This window comes from Phacochoerus africanus, chromosome 8 (assembly GCF_016906955.1).
Source record: "Phacochoerus africanus isolate WHEZ1 chromosome 8, ROS_Pafr_v1, whole genome shotgun sequence".
Taxonomy (NCBI): Eukaryota; Metazoa; Chordata; class Mammalia; order Artiodactyla; family Suidae; genus Phacochoerus; species Phacochoerus africanus.
Genome location: NC_062551.1, coordinates 59,034,829 through 59,050,102, shown reverse-complemented (window position 1 = coordinate 59,050,102; position 15,274 = coordinate 59,034,829). Strand labels below are relative to the sequence as shown.

At 60.6% G+C, this 15,274-nt stretch overlaps 1 protein-coding gene across 2 annotated transcripts; it reads right to left on the bottom strand.

Moving 5' to 3' along the window:
• Positions 1-1,799: 1,799 nt before the first annotated feature.
• Positions 1,800-13,982, bottom strand: EPS8L1 (EPS8 like 1). Of its 2 annotated transcripts, XM_047790488.1 has the most exons (20): positions 13,809-13,922; positions 13,084-13,136; positions 11,180-11,220; positions 10,997-11,055; positions 10,250-10,411; positions 9,809-9,958; positions 9,191-9,273; positions 8,586-8,850; positions 8,199-8,325; positions 7,946-8,034; positions 7,777-7,851; positions 7,531-7,679; positions 6,282-6,423; positions 6,140-6,168; positions 4,176-4,296; positions 3,968-4,081; positions 3,175-3,775; positions 2,823-3,012; positions 2,253-2,385; positions 1,800-2,164 (listed from the first exon to the last, which is right to left on the bottom strand). In XM_047790488.1, exons 2-20 carry the CDS (start codon positions 13,098-13,100, stop codon positions 2,078-2,080), a joined length of 2,634 nt encoding a protein of 877 aa, XP_047646444.1. In that variant the 5' UTR covers positions 13,101-13,136; positions 13,809-13,922; the 3' UTR covers positions 1,800-2,077. The 2 variants fall into 2 exon arrangements, with proteins under 2 accessions (XP_047646444.1, XP_047646445.1); XM_047790489.1 differs by lacking the exons at positions 4,176-4,296; positions 6,140-6,168 and having other exon boundaries at positions 13,809-13,982.
• Positions 13,983-15,274: the final 1,292 nt, after the last annotated feature.

Below are 15,274 nucleotides of genomic sequence, written 5' to 3'. Positions count from 1 at the left end.
ACAGCACGGGCAACGGGGGGACATGTGCCTGAAATGTTGGGGCATGGGGAGAGGCTGGTGTGGCCGGGTTGGGGCGAAGTAGGGGTGGGGTTGGAGGAGTAAGGACTGGCTTTGTAGGAATGCGGCCTGGAGGGACTTGAGATGTGAGGTGGGACCTGGGTTTTAACCTGTTCCTCTGGCTGCTGCATGGAAGATGGTCTGGGGGTGGCGGGGCCAGCCCTGGAGACCAGTGGAGGGACTACTGCCATAATCCCAGCAGGAGGTGACCACGGCCCAGGCCTGGGTGGTGGCAGTACAGATGGTGAGAAACGGTCAGGCTCGGAATATTGGTGGGTGCGTCCGCCAGCTGTGCTGACAGGTTGGACTGATAGGAATGGGGCTCAGGCCGGGGTTGCTCATCTGGGGCAGCTCTCTGGCTCCTGAGTGGTTTCCAGTTTGCAGTCTAGAAGATGGGAGCTGGGGGTGGGGCGGGGGGAGTCACTGAGGAGGGGAAATGTGTTTGGGAGAAGTGCTGGCTTCTCTGGTTCTTTTGTTAAAAGCAGGGGCTGGGGCACCAGGCAAGAGATTGAAAGAGGATTAGACACCTGCTCGGGCCGAGGGTATGCCTGGTGGAAGCAGCAGGATGTCCTGAGGCCTGGAGGCAGGAGGAGGGAAGCAGGGCACTGTGCTCGAGAAGCCTGGTAAGCCTGGCCAGCCACAGGCTCTCAGCTGCCGAGCTGGAGCTTGGATTTTATTTGTTGGGAGATGGGGAGCCAAGGGAGGTGTGTGAGCAGGGCATAGGGTGGGCTTGAGGTGGGAAGGAATCTCAGAGAGCTGATTTGTGGTTCAGAAGATGTGAAGGTGGCAGTTAAGTGCTCAGGACCAGCTCCAAGCTGTGCCTCTGATCCCGCCTGCTTTTAGAGGGCGCCGCCATCTGGTGGCTCAGAGAGAAACAGTTGGAGGGAGAGGAGAGGTCAGCAGGAATTGGTGGGGGTGGAGAGGGGAACTTGTCGGTGGCCTCCACTCTGCATGAAGCTGGGATCCAGAGAAAACCAGTGCCACCCAAACCAGCCCTGCCAGCCACCTAGATGACTGGGGAAAGTTGCTGGCAAGCCAGAGGGAAAAGAAGCTGGTGGTTTCTGAGGAGGTAGGGAGCTTTCCTTTAACCTTCTGGATCTGGCAGGGTGAAGAGTGGCCAGGAAGCCTGTGACACGTTCAAGAGGCAGCCACTTTGTAGCTGGCCCCCCAGCTGAAGGTGGGGGAGCAGGGTGTAGAAGTGGATGCTGGGAGACTACCATCCCAGGCTGGATGAGAGCGGGCTTTTCCAGAGGGTGTTTGAGCTGGGTCAGGAAGACGGACTAGGAGTTCAACAGGCAGAAAGTCGTTCCAGCCAGCAGAAATCAGCGAATGTAAAAACCCCAATGGTTGAAGGGGTTTGGGGAGTGTGCTGAGATGGGCAGGACCAGACTGCATGGAGGAATGAGGAGGTGAGAGATGAGGCTGGAGAGGTGGGACCAAACCACTCAGGGCTTCGACTGCCAGGTTATGGGGCTAAGATGGCAATGGGGAGCCAGAAAAGGATTTTGAGTAAGGGATAGACTGGGATATTGGGTGTGCAGAGGTCCCTCTGGAGTGAACTGGAGGACAGACTGGAAGCTGGGAGGTCAGGAGGAAGCCTGCGTTGGGGCCCCAGGGTGGGAGAGGAGGATTCAGAGAAAGGCACCCCAGACAGGGTGACATCTCCTCGCTTCCCTTCCTACGAGGCTATCGCTGGTCCCAGGTACCTGGGAAGAGATGGGACAGCAGCTGACAGCGCCTGCTAAGAGGAGGCTGTTTATAGACCGGGCAGTGTATCACAATGCACAGAGCTTCTCCTGAATTGTCTGTGCCTGTTCTCGGCCATTCCCAGAGCACTCGTCCAGGACACTCCAGCAAGGACACAAGGACGGGCCACTTTTTCCACCTGGACGGGTAAGACCACAGCCGGAACAGGTCCGCGATCCCTGGAGGGATCTACTTCCATTGGTGGGGGCAGTCTGCAGAGTCCGTTCTCCCAGGGGGGCTGCCTTGAAACTTTTAGCAGAGGGGCGGAGAAGGATCAAATGACTTCCGTTTCCACTTCGTCTACCATTCTCTTCTTTTGCTTCTTCATCACCGCGTCCAGCTCTGACACTTTCCCTTTGTTCTGGAGGGCGAGGTGGAAATCAGGACCTTGGCATCTGAACCTTCGGTGCCCTCCCCCGTCTGGGGCCTCCCCAAGCGTTCCTGCTCACCTCCAGCAGCGACCGCTGCACCAAGACATGACTGTACACGCGCGCCCCCTCCTCGGGGCTCAGCTCCCGAAATTTCTCCTTCTGCAGCGAGAATAGCTGCGCACCTGTCAGCGCGCCCAGTGCGGCCACGGTCCTGGGCAGGGGCAGCGAGGGCACGGTCAGGCCCGCCGGCCAATCACGGCGCAAACCTCAGCCCCACCAGCCACTTGGCGCCCGCCCAGCCCTCTGTCCAATCAGAGCAGAGTTCCAGCTCTCCCGCGAGGGTGGGGGGAGGTAAGTGGATGGAAGACTTCCGAATTTCCAGCCACCAATCACTGCGCGCCATGGCTGGGTGGGCGGGGTGGCACCCTGCCTTCCGAGGGAGACTGGGCTCTCCCGGAGTCTAATCAGAGCCTGGGAAAACATGCCAATCACAGCCTGACCTTGCTTGTTCCAGTGTTGCGCTCAGACCCTCGTTTGGGGCCAATCCCGGTCCCCTGTGGTGTGCCGTGCCACTCGGGGCTAATGCAGAGAGCTGTGCCCCTAGCCCCCGAATCTCAGGGCCCCCTTGATGGCGCCCACCACACTTACCCAGAGCTAAAGCCCTTGGCCTGCAGCCAGGCGCAGACCTCCGAGGCGCTGGAGCGCGAGCTGAGCTGCGGCTCCTGTGCGCGGGGCTCTGTGGCGCGCGGCCCCGGGGCTGCTCGGCTGGGGCCCTTGCGGCCCTGGGCCAGGCGTGCCAGCAGCTCCTCGTTAATACTCAGCATCGGGGGGACTTTCTCTGCAGAGGAAGGGAGGACTCAGGATAAGGGCCCTAGGCTCCAGGGACCTCCAGTGGCCCAGGGACTGATTGGGAGTCCGTTTACTCTTTCTGAGCTTCGGCTTCCCTGCCTGGAAAGCGAGGACAAAGACCTCTCTCTTCAGGGGCGCTCCCACCGCTCACCCTTCTTGCTGGAGTCCAAGTTGTTGAGGCTCTTGCAGCTGTCCCTGGAGGACCGAGCCTGGGTCCGTGCTGGTCGGGGACACGAAGCCGGACCCGGGGCGGGAGCTGGTGGGGGAGGGGGAGGGGGAGGAGGCGCCCCGGCCGGGGCTGGCGCTGGAGGTGAAGGGAAGGCCGGGGCCGGGGTCGGCGCCGGTGGTGGAGGGAAAGCCGGATCCAACGCCGACAGCGGCGGTGGAGGGAAAGCCGGATCTGAGGCTGGCAGTGGAGGGAAAGCCGGATCTGAGGCTGGCGATGGAGGAAAAGCCAGATCCGGGTCTGGCGGTGGAGAGAAAGCCAGATCCGGGTCTGGCGGTGGAGGGAAAGTCAGATCAGGGGCTGCCGCCGCCGGTGGTGGAGGGGACGCTGGAGGCAGGGCCGACAGTGGTGGTGGAGGAAATTCCAGAGCCAAGGCCGACAGCGGTGGTGGGGGGAAGGACAGGTCCGGGGCCGAGAGTGGCGGCGGTGGGGGGAAAGCGGGGTCCGCGGCCGACAGTGGTGGGGCCGGGAAAGCCTGAGCCGGGGCCGGCGCTGTTCGGGGAGGGGGAGGGGGAGGGCTGTTTTCCTAGAGAGAGGGAACCGGAGGATCGGAGAGGACTGAGTCCCCATCCCTGCTCCGGGAGGTAAACTTCTGAACCCCTAGTCACCTCCTCTGCCAGTGACTTTGTCCCCATCCCCCACGCTCCTGGTTCTCAGGACCTAAGATCCGAGTCCTGGCCCCTCTTCCCGTAAGACCCAGGAGTCTGCCCTTGCTCACCAGGCTGCGGCCCCGCTGCGGCCCTGGGTGCGGCGTCAGGATGTTATAGGGTACGTATCCCTCCTGCCCCTGCTGGTTTCGAACCTTCCACCACTTGCGCTTGTCATCCAGGACCTGGAAGAGGCGAAGGGGAGGGTTCAGAGGCTGCCGTCTGCTGCTAGCTAGGGTTGGGTTGACCCCAACCCCTCGGCCCCGCTACCCCTTTAACCTGCAGCACATCCCACTGCCTGACGGACAGCTCGCTGCCGTTGCGGGCCTGGAAGTCGTAATTACACAGGACCCACTTCCCTGCGGGCTCTGGCTCAGCTTCTCGTTCCCGGTCTGGGTGACTGAGGAGAAGCAGGAGGGTTGCTGGTAAGGAGGCAGCCAGCCACACTGCTCTGGGCTGTCGGCTGTTGGTGTGAGCTGGGGTTAAAGCCAAGCAGGGGTCAAGGCAGGGGGCCGGGTTAATACTGTTAAGCGAAATTTGAAATCGGAGTAGCAGTTTGAATATATGGTGCTCCTATGTGCCTGGCACCGTGATATGGGTCCTAGCATTTTATGGATGCCCCATCCAGCTAGAGACGGCTGCTGCTTATTGGGTGTCTACTATAAACTGAGATAAACAATAAAACCTACGCATTATATTTTTATAAACATAACAGAAACAATGTTGGCGTTTATAGAGCACCTGTGACATGCCAGACATGGTTCAAGGTCTGTGAGATAAATGAGCTGATTTGAAACGAGACACAACCCTTGGTAGAACCATGAGTCTGGATCCCCTAGTTCCTACCTCCCCCCACAGGCCCTACTATTATCCCCATTTAACCGGAAAGGAACAGTGACATTAAAGTGACATGGTGATGTTAAGGTCGCAGAGCAAGAAAAAGGTATCGTCAGTCTGGGACCCGGCAGGCGGGCCCCAGAGCTTATGTTGTAACTCTCTCCTTGGACACAGCTGGATGTGAACTTGAGTGCTGCCGTGACCCTGAGCTCTCAAATACCAGCCTGTACAATCTCCTAGACTCTTGCAGGGAGAGATTATTATCGGTTCCATCTTCTCTCTGCAAAGAACTTGAAGTGCCAAAAAGACGCGTTAAAAGCTGGGGTGGTCACGCCCACGAGTCAGAAGCTCAGGCAGAGGGGAGTCCGCAAGACCAGGCAGCCAGGGGGGAAGGGGAGCAGAATTTTGTCTCTGACACACCAGTAAAAGGCACCTCAGCCAGGATCAGGCCTACCTGTGCAAGGGAGAGGGGGGGTCTTCAGGGCCAAGGCGCCCCTTGTGGGGCCGGCAGTTCCCAGCACGCAGTCCCTGCCGAGACTCGCTGCCCAAGCCCTCGTCCAGACCCACCCCCTGCTCCTCCAGCCCCGCCGCTCCATTTTCTTCTCATCCCATCTGCCCTGAACTTGCCCGAGGAGTCCTGGTTCCTCTGGGCCCTTCTTTCCCCGAGGGTCTGCACCCCTCATCCTGTTGGATTCCCCCAGTCCCTCCCTCCTCCAGAGACCGAGGAGTCCAGGTCTCCAGCTTTGATCTCCTCAGCGTTTTAACTCTTAAAGGTTCCCAGTTTGACACTCAGCAAGGACCGAGACCAGGCTTTCGGGCCGTAGCAAAGTGAGGGTCCATCCTCCCAGCCTTTCCTCGCTCAGGGGCCCAGATAGGACACCACTTCCTAATCGTCCCGGAAATTTGGCCCTTGGCCCTTTGCAGCCCAAGGCTACTTCCCTGGGTCTCTAAGATCCCAACCAGCAGAGCTCTTGTAGAAAATCGAAGTGTCCAATTCCCCCAGGCTTTTTTTCCTCAATACCCAAGACTCTATCCTCATAGGGACCCAGGTAGGGCATTTCCCAGGTGCTGGGAAACCACACCGCCTTCTCCCAGACCTCTGGGGATCCAGGGAACCCTCTCAGACCTGGCCCCCCACCCCCACCCCAGCACCCTCCTCCCTCAGACCCAGGAATCTGGGCCTTCTCCCTTCGACCCAGAAGTCTAGGTCCCACTCCCTCCCTCCCTCATCCTCCCCCCTTCTCCCTGCCCCGGGGCCCCTGCCTCACTGCCGCCTCACCCACCTTCAGAGAGCCGCGAGGACAAGAGGAAAAAGAAAAAAGAGGGAGGGGAGTCAGTGCTGGGAGCCCCCAGGATGCACCCCTCCTGGACCCCACCTGACCTGACTCTCACCCGTTGACACTCACCCATTGACAGCGACCTGGGGGGCGCTTTGCTGCAGGAGATGAGAGCAGTAGGTCAGGTGGTGCCTGCCCTGCGCCCCAGAATTCCTGGTTTCTCTCCCCCCCCCCCCCCCGTCACCTGGGGGTGCTTAAGCCTTAGCCTCACCTGCCGGCGCCGCCGCTCGTGTTGCAACTGTTTCTCTACTGGGTCCTCCCAGGCGCGGCCCTGTGGGTCAGTGGCTGGGGGCTCCCAGCCGCTGTAGAACTCGGGTCTGTATGGGGGTCCCTCCTCCGGGGGTAGCTCCACCCTGCAGCCAAGGAGAGGCTGAGGGCTGGGGGATCCTGGTCTGATCCCTGCCTGTAACTTCATGAAGTTTCCCTTCCCTGAAGCCTGGTTTAATCCCAACAGTTCTAATCTTGCCCCCTTTTGCCAAGCCCTGCCCCTGCACGCGTGACGTCAACTTTTTTTTTTTTTTTTTAGGGCTGAACCTGCAGCATGCGGAGGTTCCCAGGCTAGGGGTAGAATCGGAGCTGCAGCTGCGACCTGTACCACAGCGCGAGGCAACGTCGGATCCTTAGCCCACTGAGGGAGGCTAGGGATCGATCCTTATGGATACTAGTTGGGTTTGTTTCTGCTGAGCCACAACGGGAACTCGTCGGCTGCAGGGTGGAGCTGTCCCTGGAGGAGGACTCCTATCTTTGCAACTTTTTAGAACTGAGACAAATAACACACTTCTTGGGGAAAGGTAAAGGATTGGGAAGACAAGTCCTGGGTACAAACGCTTAGGACAGCGCCTGCAGTTCTAAGCTTAGGTCTGCCTGCCTAGGAGAAACCCACGGGCGCTGCCCACCCTTTTGTGAGGACCAGCACACCACGCAGAGCTGCTGGCCTTCCCTCCGATCGGATCCTGGCATTTGTTCTAGTCCCGCCTGATCTTTATTTTTTTACCTTTATTTTTTGTCTTTTTAGGGCCGCATATGCGGCATATGGAGATTCCCAGGCTAGGGGTCCAATTGGAGCTACAGCTGCCAGTCTACACCACAGCCACAGCCACGCTGGATCCAAGCTGCGTCTGCGACCTACACCACAGCTCACGGCAACGCCGGATCCTTAACCCTCTGAGCGAGGCCAGGGATTGAACCTGTGTCCTTATGGATGCAGGTCAGATTGGTTAACCGCTGAGCCACAAGGGGAACTCCTCCCTCCTGATCTTCAGCTTCTTTGGCGACAACCTGTAGCTAACAAGTCCCTCCCAACCTCACCTTTCCAACGGCCCCGCCCCTTCCTCTCAACCCCGCCCCCAGTTTCCTCGGCCTCCAGCCTCGCAGCCGCGCCCTCCCATCACCACGTGCCCTGCCCAGCCCCTTTCGTCCTCCCATCACCACGCCCCCTGCCTTCCAGCCCCGCCCCTTACCCCGGGCGGGTCCAGGAGTTCCCCAGCGAGGTCCAGAGCAGGTGTTCTCCTTCAGTGACGTTGTCGCGCAGCAGCGTCACCGCCTCACAAGTCAGAGGCGGCCGCCGCACGCCGCTCGCCAGCCGGGGGCCGCCCGAAGTGTCCACGATCTGGCAGGGGCGGAGGAGTGGGCATCCTGTCAGATCGCCTGAAGTCGAACCCTCCTGCCGCAGGCGTCCCTGAGGGCTGAGGCCCGGGGTGTCTCACCATTTGCAGAGGTCCGAACAGGAAGTGCAGCAGCTCTGCGGAGGAGGGGTTGGCGATGTTGGTGCGCAGCCGGGCCTGCGGAGCCGGGGAGGTGATGCCATTAGTGCGCCGACAGCTCGGGTTGGCTGGTTCCCGCGACCCCCGGTCCCCGGGATGGACGCGTCCTCACCAGCAGGCTGAAGGCGTACTTGGTTTTCTGAAGCACGTCAGTGTACTCGGCCTCGGAGGGCGGCTTGGCCCGCAGCGACAGGAGGCCCTCTGCGGATGGAGAGGCAGGTGCAGTGATGGGGGACAAAAAGACAGTGTCAGGGTCCAAGAGACACAGTGAGTTCGCCAGAGGGAGTCAAACTGGCAGGGGGTGCGAGACGAGACACAAGGGATTGGGAGGACACTTGGGAGTGGTGCTCAGGATTGCCCCTCACCCCCGGCCTCCCGGCCCCGGGTCCTGCGGCTGCGCTCCCGGTGCTCCAGCACTCGGGCCGCCTCCGCAGACTTCTGCAGCCTCGATACGAAGCTCTCAACGTCGTCGAACACATGGTTCAGGATGTCCTGGGGGGCAGAGCAGGGGGATGCGTGGGACCACTGAAGCCCGGATCCTCATCCCTCCTGGGGAAGCGGCTCAAACCCAGAGCGTTCAGACACACACGCAGGCCAGGCCACGCCCCCTTATGCCTGCCCCCGCCCCCAGGGTCACCGCTGGCCGCACCCCCAGAAATCCTACCAGGTACCCAGAACCGAGCCCCATCCCCTGACAGAAGATTCCCACCTCAAGCTAGTTCCGCCCCCAGCCCTGGTCCAGCCCGGCTCACCACGTCCCGCTCCGCTTGCAGGCTCGTCAGGTCTGGGCCGCGGGGGCCCAGGTCCGGGGAGGCCGGGTCAGTAGTGCTGCAGGCCTCCGCCCGGCCGGCCCTCCGCATCGCTTCCGCCTCTGGGACGAGGTCCGCCTGGGGTCGCCCGCAGGCGGCGGACGGTTCCACCTGGCTGATCGTAACCCGACGCACCACGGGGCAGTGATGCAGGTGCAGGGTCTCGGAGGCGGGAGAGGGGAGGCGCTGCAGCTCCTTTCGCGTGGCCCTGCGTGGGGAGAAGGGAAACTGAGGCTGGGCACACTGGAGAGTCCAGGGCGGGGAGATATTCGGCTCTTAAATCCGAGACACTGTGGCCCAAAGGGGTCAAACCTAGGCTGAGTGGTAGGGAGAAATTCGATGCGTGAGGCAGAGGGAGGAGAGGCCGAGGACTCCCGCAAGAGGAGCACGCTTGTCTGGTTTTTGAAGCAGGGTTTGTTTGACTGCAGTTAAAACTCGCTCTGCTCTAGGCTAGTGCTCTCAACCGACTTCTCGGATGCGGAGACGGAGGCCCAAAGAGGGGAGCGGGCTTCCCGGAGACCTCCCCCGCTTCCATCCAGCCCCCTTACCTGAGCGCCGCCTCCCTGCGCTCCCCGCGGCCAGATCGGTAGTGGTGCAGAGCCCCCTGGATGTCCTCTCGGATCAGCTCCGCCTGCCAATCACGCCGTGAGGCCACGACCCCACCCCACCTACTGCCCGCCCAGGCGCCGCTCCGGATCGATTCCTCGGCTCGGCCCCAGACCACGTCCAGTCATCGGTCATCGCCCACGCACGTCTACGCCCTGGGCCCGCACGCCTGCCCTAAAACTGAACCTGCCCTAGGTCACCCCCAACCATGCCCCTAGCCCGGGCCAGGGGGCGCCTCGCCCCTAGACCTCACTCCCATCCTTGTTCTGGCTGCTGCCCTAGACCGTCTCTTCCACGTTCTGGCCGCTTTCTGTCCGAGATCTTAACCTCCGTCTCCATTCCGCCCTCGCGCTCCTTCTCGACCCTACGTTCAACCTGTCCTCAAACGCCCCTCCGTTCCCGAACTTCTCTCCAGGCCACGCCCCCTCCCCGGCCCAGCCCCCGCCTTTGCCCAGGCCACGCCCCCAACCTCCGCGGGCCGGCTCCCGACTTCCGCCCGCGCTGGGGAGCCGCAGGGTCCCAGCAGGGTGAGGCGCCGAGGCCGTCCCCGGCCCACTCACCCCCAGACGCAGGCCCTGGAAGAAGTGCACGTCGGGCTGCGTGCGCTCGGGCTCCTGGCACACGAGCAGCAGCAGCGAGCAGCTCTGGCCCGGCGGCGTCACCGTATCGCAACGCACGACGGCGCTCAGCGGGTACGACTCCAGCTCCTCCTGCGCGGGGGGGACAGCGGGTCAGCTGAGGCCCGGAGCCGGAGCCGAGGGTACTCCTACGTGGCGGCAGCAGTGCCAGCAGGTACAGGCACTGCGCAGGGCAACCCCCGAGTTTGGGGGTTAGGGACGACACCCCTGTTTAACAGATGAGGCTCTCGGGGCTCAACAAGCGGGCGGGGATCCCTTGCCGAAGTTCCCAGAGGAGTCAGAATTCACATCCCTGGAGTCAGGCTCTTCAGGCCTCGGCCGGCTCAGTGCAGCCGCTCCTTCCACCCACGTGCCCCGTGGCACCTTGGAATCCGGGTCGAGCAGCGTGATGTGTTTGGAAGACACGCACAGCAGCATCTCCTGGGCCCAGACGCGGCCTTGGCTGTCAATGAGCGCCAGCTTCCGCGAGGCGTCCTCCACCGTGTGCAGGCCATCCTCTTCACCCAGGCAGAAGGTCACCAGGTGCTGGCACGGGCCGCGGAGAAAGCAGTGAGTGCCAGGATGTAGCCGGGGGCGCCGGGGCATCCCCTGGAATTAGCCTTCCAGCCTGCGACTAGCCCGACCTCCTCTGGGAAGCCCTCCAGCCAAACCACCTGCTGCACCTGTGGGGCCCATCGCGGCCTCCATCTGAGTGACAAGTGCCTGGGTCTAGCTAGAGGCTCCTTGAAGGCAGAGAATGGTCTGGATGATATCTAGTTCCTTCCAAGCAGCTCTATCTCCTTTAGAGCACCAGGCACATTTTGCTGGCACCTCTGGACCTTGTCTGACCCCCTGCTCCTCCAGGACTGCATCTCATTTGTCCCCGTGGTCCAGCTGTCCAGCGACAAGGGCTGGCCCAGAGGGAAACTCGCCCGCTTCAAGTGGAATTGAGCTCCTCCCCTGGATACCCACTTGGGAGGCAGGACGAAGGGCGTCCACTCTGCAGGTGAGCAAACTCCCATCCCCAAGTTCTTTCTGCTTGGAACTCCAACTGCCTTCAGCACCCCCCTGTCCTCAGGCCTGCCTTTCCTCCTCCGGGACTCCCTGTGGCAACACAGACCCCCGACTCACATTGACTGCATACTGGGAAACATCCGACATAACTTCAGTGGTGTATCGCTTCCTCTCCTCTGTGGGGGGAGAAGGAGAAAGGTTACTGGAGACTCCACACCCCCCAGGCCCGGGGTCCAGCCCCAGCCCCTCCCCCCTCGGACCCAGCTCCTCTTAGCCTGGTTGCTGTGCCCCTCGACTCACCATAGATAGACTTGGCGCTCCGTTTGGGGGAAGCGGCTGGGCTGGCGAAGATAAAGAGGGGTGAGAAAGGCCGTGGGATTTGCAGGCCGACCAGGGGGCCTTCAGTGCCCAGCAGAGCCGCAACAGCTTCTTTGGGGGGAGTGGGGAGCCATGGAGGGTTCCGAACAGGGGAGAGCAGGGGCAGAGCTGGACTTTTTTTGTTGTTGTTCTTTTAGGGCTGCACCCGAGACATATGGAGGTTCCCAGGCTAGGGGTCGAATCGAGCTGCAGCTGCTGGCCTACACCACAGCTCATGGCAACCCCGGACCCTTGACCCGCTGAGCGAGGCCAGGGATCGAACCTGCGTCCTCATGGTTGCTAGTCAGATTCATTTCTGCTGAGCCATGACGGAAACTTCCAGAGCTGGATGTTTACCAAGACAAGTATGGCAGTGGTATGAGTGGCGGTGGGGAGCGTGGCTTCTACTGTCACACAGACCAGGGTTTGAATCCCCTGTCAGCTACTGCCTTACCCATGACCCTTCTTAGGCTTAATCTCTCCTGGCTCAGTTTCCCTTCCATAAAGCACGGGTTAGCCTATTGCAGACTCTGTCTATGCTGACTGTTGAGCAAATTCAGTGAGATGATGCAGTTGAAATGTTTTGCAGCCTCAGTAATGGTTATTATCATTGTCATGATGATGGAAAGGGCTTCACACGCAGTAGTTGTTCCATAAATGGCATTTTTTTTTTGCAATAATATTAGTGTTGGGGGTAGATGGAAAGTTATCTTCCCTTCCTACTGCCATGGGCCAGGTTCTTTCCAGCCAAACTCTGCTCTGTCTCCTGCCCTCACTCTCCTCTGCCAGGTCCCTTTCTCCAAGAAGAATTCTTGTGTGTGTGTGTGTGTGTGTGTGTGTGTGTATTTTTGCCTTTTTGCCTTTTCTAGGGCCGCTCCCGCGGCATATGGAGGTTCCCAGGCTAGGGGTCTAATCGAAGCCGTAGCCACTGGCCTCCGCCAGAGCCACAGCAATGCGGGATCCAAGCCGCAGCTGCAACCTACACCACAGCTCACGGCAACGCTGGATCCTTAACCCACTGAGCAAGGGCAGGGATCGAACCCGCAACCTCATGGTTCCTAGTGAGATTTGTTAACCACTGTGCCACGATGGGAACTCCTCCAAGAAGAATTCTTGAGTCCCCATTTCCACAGAAAGAACAAGCTCAGAGCCTGGGTGGGGTCAGGGATGAGAGAGGAAGGGCAAGAAACCCTTTCAGTCAAACCTCATCCTGCTCCTGTCAGTCAACCCCCCCCCCAATTTGATTACCTCTGGGCTGGAGAACTCACTACCTGGCATCTCACATCGTGCCGCTCTTCCTATGCCTCTCTTTGTCCTTCTCCCTGCTCACTCCAGGAGGCTCGAACCTTTGTTATAAACCCCACTTTGTCACCAAGGCTCCGTATGTAATAGTAAGATAACAACAACAACGGCCACAGCAGTTGCCATAAACTGAGCACCTGCTGTTGGTTAGATTCACTGCTAAGTCCTCCATGGGCGTCATCCTGTCAAGCTTTCAAAACTGTCCCTGCGTCACCAAGGAGGGATGGAGGCTTGCAAAGGGGACGTCCTTTGGCCAGGGCTACACCACCGCTGAAGGTTAAGGCCCGGATTTGAGCCCAGATCTGTCTGTCTGGGAGCGGCAGGGAAGCAGCAGCTCAGGGGGCCTTTATTTTGGCTGCGTGCATGGCATGTGGGACTTCTTGGGCCAGGGACTGGGCCTGTCTTCCCACAGCAGCCACCTGAGCGGCTGCAGGGACAACACCCAATCCTTAACCCCTGCGTTGCAAGAGAACTCCTCTGGCTGGTGTCCAGTGCTGTAAGTGCCCCCGGTGGGGGTCACGGGGTCCGATGGCGGGGGTGCTTACCTGGCGGTGGTGCTCATGCTGCCGAGGATGGGGAGCTCCTGCCACCTGGAGCCCTGGGAGCCAGCAAAGGGGCGAGGCTGACCGGACTGCAGGCCCTATGATTCCAGCCCCCAGCACCTCCTCCCTCAGACCTGGACTCCAGGCCTCCAGCCCCTCCTCCCGCAGGCCCAGGAGTCCAGCCCTCTAGGCCCTTGAGCCTTAGAGCCAGAATCCAGGCCCCCAGGCCCTTGTCCCTCAGACCAGGAATCCAGGTCCCTAGCCCTTGTCCCTCAGACCAGGAGTCCAGCCCCTGGCCCCTCCTCCCGCAGACCAGGAATCTAGGCTCCCAGCCCCTCCTCCCATCAGGGACCCCAGCCCCTCCTCCCTCACACCTCGAACCCTCTGGGATCCCCCCAGTTCCTCCGGGATCCGTATATCCCCTCCCTAATTTACTCCCATTTCCTCCCTCTACTCGGGGATCCTGTCTCTCAGGCCCCCACTTTTACCTTCTCAGCGGCCCAGGGGTCTGGCTCAGCTCCTGGTCTCTCGGAGCCAAAGGGCTCTGACCCCCGTCTCCTCAGAGAACCGGTCAGCCCGTTCTTCAGCCCCTCTTACCCCAGAGTCTTCCAGCCCTCGCCTCCTCAGCACTGGGTCCCCCGGCCTTTCCTGTCTGGACCCAGGAGTTGGGCTCCCTGCTCCTCCTCCCCCAGACCCAGGGGCCCCCACTCCCTGGGTCCCCTCCTCACCTGCTGGTCAGTCTCTGTCAGACGGGAGGCTCTGAGTTGCTCTCTCCTTTCCAGACATGGGCTCCTCCTTCCCGCTCCCTCCCAGGGCCCTGCCTCCGCCTCCGCCCCGCATACCTGAGCACTCACCACCCAGGTACAGCCCAGCCCAGTGGCCCCTGGGCGGGGCTGGCAGAGACCCGGGGCAGGGCGGGGGCTGGGACGTCCTCAGGGGAGCCCCAACCGTAATTGTCTCCATCACAACAACAGGACGATAACAACAGTAATTTGATGGCACACTTGTTCCCATGTCAGACGGAAAGCGCTGTCTCACACCCCCTCTTCAGATCCTCCTAATGTTTCTGCTAAGTTGATGGACCATTGTTCATGGTCACTGTGGCTTTGAACTTGAGGCAGTTTTTCTCTCTTCCTTCCATCCATCCTTCCTTCCTTCCTTCCTTCCTCCTTTTTACGACTGCACCTGCAGCCTGTGGAACTGTTGGGGGCTAGGGGTCCAATCGGAGCTGCAGCTGCCAGCCACAGCCACAGCCATGCCAGTTCCGAGCCGCGTTTGTGACCTATGCCACAGCCTGCGGCAATGCTGGATCCTTAACCCAGTGAGCAGGGCCGGGGATCAAACCTGCGTCCTCATGGACACCTACCCCACTGAACCACGATGGGAACCCCAAGGGGCCCCCTTGCCCTCTCCAGGGCCGGTGTCCATCCCTGCTCTGGGCATACCTCCTGTCTGGGGTTCCCGCCTATGCGGGTGCCCTCAGCCCCTCCCCCTCTCCTTCCCTCTTCCTTTGGAAAGTCCTCTCTGATTTCCTATGAGCTGAGATTCAAAGCCCAGCTAGAGTTCCTCTGTGGCTCAGTGGGTTAAGGATCTGGGGTTGTCACTGCAGCAGCTCGGGTCGCTGCTATGGTGGGGGTTCGATCCCTGGTCTGGGAATTTCCAAGTGCTGCAGAGGTGCCCCCCCCCAAAAAAAATTAACAGGCTCCCCAGGCACAAAAATCTCCTTTCCAGAACTTCCCACGGCAATGGCGGATCCTTAACCCATTGAGCGAGGGCAGGGATCGAACCCATAACCTTGTGGTTCTTAGTTGGATTTGTTTCCACTGCACCACGACAGGAGCTCCTAATTGAGATAGACATCACTCCTCCCCAGACCCAGTGAGGTGAGGGTTGGGGTGTGTCCATTCCACAGATGAGGAAACCGAGGCCCATAAGGCTCAGAGACGTGCTTGAGGTCACACGTGCAGTGAGTGGGCCCACCCCCGCAGCCTTCCTCCCCCCTGCATCCAGTCTCAGTGCAGGGACCACAGAAAGCCAAGTCAGCTCATGCCACCCCCCCCTCAAAAGCCTGTAGTGGCACCTCATTTTCTGGCTACAAGAGAAGCCCTTCTCCGAGGCCTGAATAGACATTACCTCACCTCTTCTTTGCCCCTCGAGCACCGAGGCCATCCTGCCTCAGGGCCTTTGCACTTGC

What these genes read in the sequence shown, in the direction of transcription:
- EPS8L1 (XM_047790488.1), bottom strand. An exon ending in TTTCCCAGTATGCAGTCAAT is followed by an intron (nt 10,412 to 10,996) that starts GTGAGTCGGGGG and finishes GGCCCGTGCCAG; the next exon opens with CACCTGGTGACCTTCTGCCT. An exon ending in GGCAGTGGGATGTGCTGCAG is followed by an intron (nt 4,082 to 4,175) that starts GTTAAAGGGGTA and finishes CGCCTCTTCCAG; the next exon opens with GTCCTGGATGACAAGCGCAA.